This window comes from Diplotaxodon limnothrissa, linkage group LG6 (genome assembly GCF_057381915.1).
Source record: "Diplotaxodon limnothrissa isolate DT_005_m linkage group LG6, D_limnothrissa_male_GT1.1, whole genome shotgun sequence".
In the NCBI taxonomy this organism is placed as follows: domain Eukaryota; kingdom Metazoa; phylum Chordata; class Actinopteri; order Cichliformes; family Cichlidae; genus Diplotaxodon; species Diplotaxodon limnothrissa.
Genome location: NC_140601.1, coordinates 38,554,886 through 38,560,755, shown reverse-complemented (window position 1 = coordinate 38,560,755; position 5,870 = coordinate 38,554,886). Strand labels below are relative to the sequence as shown.

Here is a 5,870-nt window from a genome sequence, read left to right as displayed (position 1 = left end):
ACAGTAAAAAAATAGGAGATTTTCTGTCATTTAATTATCTAATACTTAATTACTTTCATGTAGTATGAAAAGTCCAAAATTTACAATCTTCTTCACAACGCTGTCCAGTCGGCCGGAAAGAAAATATGAAAAAAAAAATGTCCGCAAATCGCAAGTTAAAACTGACTGCCAGGTGCAGCCTGATGGTTTCACTTTAGTAAAACGCGTTTCGTTTTTTACTCGTCTCCAGTCGAGGCCACCGTACTGCGTTGTGCGTGACGCCACGAGCAAAAACAAGGACCACAGGCGAGTGATGAGTAGCTAGCTCCGTTCAACGCAATTTAATTCCTTTAACAGCTGTTACAATCGAAAGCAAAAACCCACGCGTGAAACATCTCGACAATTAAGATTTCACTCCCGTTTACAAGTGTCTGTAGCACTCGTACCGGACACGATATCACACGAATGCTACAGCTAAATATTAGCTGGCTAGCTGACAGTTCAAATCGACGTCTCATATCAGTAAACATCGCGTTAGGCTGCTTTTTACCATTAATAATGTTATTAATAAAAGCTTATCCCTCCTCACGAGGAATACCGACAGCGGAAAATTGGTGTATTGTTGAATAGAAATTACTCTGCGGTTATGGCCTTCAGCTTACAACATGTAGCAGGATTTTCACAATACACCATTTAATAAAACATCAAACGTCATTCTCCTTTGCATTCATTCACTAAAGCACATAAGCCCCGTGAGTAACAGCTAAGACAAGGGAGGCTGATAGAGTGCACCATGTCGGACCTGGACACCCTCATAGTCACCTTTCAGACCCAGCTTTCAGATGTGATGGAGGCTGTAGTGAAGACAGCCATGTTTGAGGTGACCAGGTTGGTGGAAGATGTGTTTTTGGTGGAGGTGAAGCGCAGGAGCCAGGAGATAGAGTCCCTGAGGATGCAGCTGCAGTGGATTGAGAGCAAATTCAAGGATCAAGCAGGGAAAGAAGGAGGAAAGACTGGAAGGGGCGTGCACTGTGCAAGGCATGGTGTGGAACTGTCCACTGACACTGCAGAAAAAAGGCCTAAAAACCATCAGGAAGGTAAGAAGAAACAGATGTAAAATGAATTTTATATAGGTCATGGGATGCCCTAAATATTGTAAACACTGTTGTGTTTCTGTTTTTTTTTTTTTTTTTAAAGAACAAGTTAGTGTGAAGACAGAGAGTGACTCTTTTGAAAGATGGACAGCAAGCTGCAGACTAGAAGACACATCAGAGTCGCTACCAGAGGCAGACAGTGCTACAGCTGCACAGAGCCCTGAAAGGGAGCCAGAGGTGAGCCAGATTAAATGACTACCAGAGCAAAGTTATGTTGTACTGACATTAAATAATCATCATCTTCTTTATGTATCTGCATTTTATTGGGTGCTTCTGGACACATTTCAAGTGCTATAAGAGCTGTAATGTTGTATAAAAAAACAACAGTATCGATAATGGCTCTAAAAATTGGTGAAATGGAACCAGTAGATATTCACAGTATTTCATGCACTGTATGTCTTCAGGCAGCAGAAGAAAAGGATGTGAGATCAGCTGTTGCTACGAAGGAGGAAGAAGTTAGTCAGCCATCTTGCTCCTCTGTGCATATGGGAGGGTGGAACTGTAGTGGTACGTATTGTTAGGATCTTATCTTTCTTTCAGTCTGTCCATAGTAAAGGAACATTAAGCATTATTTATTGCACAAACACATACCCTCTCGACCCTACCGTGTGCCGTGATATAGCTCCCTATCCCCTCAAGCAGGTGTTATGGTTGACACATTGTTTTATAATTTATTCTTTGCTTTAGGAGAGCTTGACTTGTTAACCTCAACTCAGTTCTGCTCAACATTAATAAATTTATATAATTTTTTTTTGTTATCTCTGTGGCTCCTGGGGAAAATTAATTGCCAGACAAACAGTGACCACTAGGCAATTTCCACATCCTTTGTTGTTGTTCAAACTCCCCACCCCAGTACATGACAGGTTTGTGTTGCAGGTAGGCCACTTTAACATTCAGACTCTTTTACATGAAGAATGTTGAATTAAGCAAGACATTTTCTCAGAAAGGTGTCGCCTGGATTGCAGTTGGTGTTTTTCCAGCATTAATGGTACCTACAATGATGTGCATGCTAATATACGCTCAAATAGACTTTAAACATCTGAAAAGTTGGGAAATTCCTTTATTTCACCATGCAAAACATTAAACACAATCTAGAACACAAAAGATTAGGTTTTTTTCTTCAATAAGCCTAATATGATAAAACAAAGTAGCCAATATAAGGTAAAAATCTTAATAAAGTACAATAGAATATAATGCAAATAGTAGGATATAATACAACACGTTAGTATAATAAATTCAGTAAAGTAAATTAGAATAAAATGGCTTTTCAAATTTAGCAGATGACATTAAAGTGACTGGTCCCTATCTCCAAAATGAAGATAGAATTTTTGTTGTCCACTTTACCTCAGTGCACCTAAAAGGGATTCAGGCCCGAAAGAAACAATAACATTGTTGCATTTTTTAATTAATTAATTTTTATTTCCTTAATTTAAAAGAAAAATCCTTATTTTCTAGATGAAGAGGGACCTGGATCAGACAACGAGAGTGGAACAGTTCAGGTACAACCCAAACAGACTGAAGAAAACAGTGAGGAATTATTGAGAAATGTCATGAAGAAAGACCCACAGATAGCTTCGGGTTATGGCTTTCCTGAAGACAGGCAGGAAAAACACCCGTCTACAGATCGACCGCGTGTTTCATCTTTGGAAATAGATACCAGTTGGGCTGGCTTGACTGTCACAGGCGCTGAGTTGTTGCAGAATCCCAGACTTGGAGCTGAAACGGAACGTGATCCAGTCAAAACTAAAGGAGAATATGAGCTGTCTGATTCTGTCAGAGCGGACATTCAGGTTACCCCAGGCAGAGATAAAATTTCATCCTCAGGGTCCCCTAAGGCAAGACTAAAAAACAGTGATGTTTTAGGCCTGACTATCAAGAAGGAAGTCATTCTTGATTCTGATGGATGTGAGGAAGGTGAGCATATAGAAAAGAAAATAACAAACTCAGGTATGTCCTCTTTTTCATGTTCAGTAAAGCAGCACAAGGTGAGTTCAGAAGCACACAGACTAAACCACATTTCTCAAAAAGCTGCTGTGCAAGAGGTTATGAAGCTACATTCCAAAGCCGGTTCAGGTTTCAGATTGCAAGCCGCTTTACAGCATCTCCACCGACCGATGAAAAAGCCGTCTCACACTCTCTCGAACAGTACCGCTGCGGCACTGTCTATAGCTCCCTCTCAAGTTGTAAACTTAAATAACCTTCAAAGAATTCCCTCCACATCCAAAGCATCTCCTGCTGTATCCTCAATCCAGCGAGTTCACCTGGGTGACAAACAGACATCAACCCTTAACCGAACTGGAGACTCCTGGGTCAGCAACAGGTCCCAGCACCATCCTGCAAACTCTCACCACGTCAGTCCTGGTACCCATCCAGACTCTCAGTCTCACGCCGCTCCAAGGCATCTCCTACGCTGTGGGCAGTGTGGGAAGTGCTTCCCCCACCCCAGTAACTTGAAGGCCCACCTGCAGACTCACACAGGTGAGCGGCCTTTCTGCTGTTCGCTCTGTGGCCGGAGTTTCACCAAGCTGAGCAACCTTAAAGCACACCGTCGCGTCCACACTGGAGAGAGACCATACTGCTGCTTGGCCTGTGGCAAACGCTTTACCCAGAAATGTAATCTCAAACGCCACCAGAGGATCCACCTTGATGCATGTTGATAGAGATCCAACATACATCATGAAAGGACAACTTAAATATGTGTATTTCTTTAAGATGCTACAGAGCTATGTTGTGTTGCAATACAGTCTGTGTGAGGCTTTGCAGGCCTTCTTTTTGTATATTTATCTTTTAAAGTGATTGTCCTGAATAATACTGTGCATTCCAGAAAGGTTAATCTAATAACATATAAAAATGTTTTAATGTTACTAAAGGATGAAAAACAAGAATGTGTTGTGTCGTTTACCGTGTGCAAAGATAGGGCAGTTGATACATTTGGTCAGTAAAAGACTGTGAATATGCATATTATTGTGTTGTGTCAACTGCAATGTGCCTGTGAGCACACAAGCACTTGTCAGCCATGGATCAGAGCCTACATTTATCAGCTGTAACATTTATTCAAACTGGTAAGCCTAGCTCTAAAAATACTTTGCAAAATACTACAAATTTAAACAGATATCCACAGGACACTAAAATTGGTTAAGGTGCAGTAGTTAATGTCTGCAACAGCAACTTTTCTTGCTATACCTCTCGTTATGCCAACTTTGCATTAAAAAAATGTAAGTTTATTGATCAGTGCTTAGATTTTGTTTTTAATGAGGAAAATTACATCATAAAGAAAAAGCTTATGACTGCTCTCTTATTTGTAAGGAGCTGCTGCAGCAGATGGAGCCACATATTTGATTTGGCACTGAGTTTTAAGCTGGATGCTCTTCCTGATGCAACCCTCCCAGGGATTTGTGCCTGCTCTCGGGGATTTGTGCCTCCTCCCAGTCTTGTACCGGGGATCTTTCATGTTGAGGGAATGTGTTAACAGCGCTGCCCTCTTGATTACATCATAAAGTAAGAAAAGTCGCGATTGCCATAATCAAGAAGAACATCCATTTAATTAATTTTTAGCAGATAATTTTTAATACAAGAGTTTACTGCCTGCAGAGTAAGTTAATAAATGGTTCCAAGTTGTTCTTTAAAACTTGTTAATAAATATAGGCCCAAATCATTTGATCTAAGAACCCTCCCTCCGGTAACGAAACAGTTTTAATGTAGATGCATCCTTTCTTAGTTTTAAAATTGTACAATGATCGATGATCTGATATTTCAAGATGCAAAGACTTCTTTACCAATGTCTTGAAAAGTGCTTCTTTTGAAAAACGATTTATCATAAGTGATGACTACATTCATATTTAAATATTCATTAATCGTATCTGTTTAAGTTAAAAAAAACGCCTTAAAATAACCCTGATATTAAGGTTTTAAACAATATTGCAGTATCTTAATTGAACACTTGGTGTCATCCTTTCACCAAACTTATTGTGGCAACGAGGACCTTGGCAGAGATTTTTTTTTTTTTTGAGGATTTCGTATCCTCTTGTCTTGCTTCTAATGTAATAATGTAATATAGAGGTGCTCTCAAAGAAAACCCCTCCATTAGAGTAACAATCCGTGGTAACAAGTGTCTGTAAGCACCGTTTTAGCTGATCTGTGTGCCCAGACCTGTGTGTGTTACATATCTTACACTCAGGATTAGGCTTGATGTGTTGTATCTGTGAAGTCAGAGCAGCACTGTGCAGGTGGTACAACCGATAACATTTTAATCTTATTTTCAAGGTGAGGAAAAAGCTAGCAGAGGCTGATCTCTTTCTCCCTGTGTACATGTATGTGTGGAGAGAGAAAATGTGGATTAAAGCAGTGCTTCTGTCTACAGATGGTATCTTTCCTTTTTGATGTTTGAACCCAATAACAAGAGAAGTTATCTGTGAGGTGTAATTAAGAAATACCTACTTAGCTGAATCTGCAGTGAGCATAATAGATAGTGCTTGTTGTTTGTGGGGGATTGTGAAACTAGTCTGTTTAATGTGTGCGGTGCTCAGTATACCTAAACATTGCTGTATGCATCGCGCAAACATTTACCTTCTGCCTGTGCATTTCAAACACTCTTGTATGAGTCATCGTTTTGTTTTAATTCCATCGCTGGAGCGGTTTTTCTGAAGATGTTTATTTGGTTAAAAAAAAAGCAAATACAAAAAAGACCAAACCACAATTATACTTTCATTTTCCCTTTCCTGCTCTCTTTTGCACTTT

General features: G+C 39.9%; 1 protein-coding gene across 1 annotated transcript; it reads left to right on the top strand.

The window, feature by feature from the left end:
- The first annotated feature begins 271 nt into the window (after window positions 1-271).
- LOC146631158 (uncharacterized) lies at window positions 272-4,273 on the top strand. Its single transcript, XM_085356384.1, has 4 exons — window positions 272-1,076; window positions 1,177-1,310; window positions 1,538-1,640; window positions 2,589-4,273. The coding sequence occupies exons 1-4, from the start codon at window positions 773-775 to the stop codon at window positions 3,788-3,790; spliced, it is 1,743 nt and encodes a 580-aa protein (XP_085212510.1). The 5' UTR covers window positions 272-772; the 3' UTR covers window positions 3,791-4,273.
- The last annotated feature ends 1,597 nt before the right edge of the window (window positions 4,274-5,870 follow it).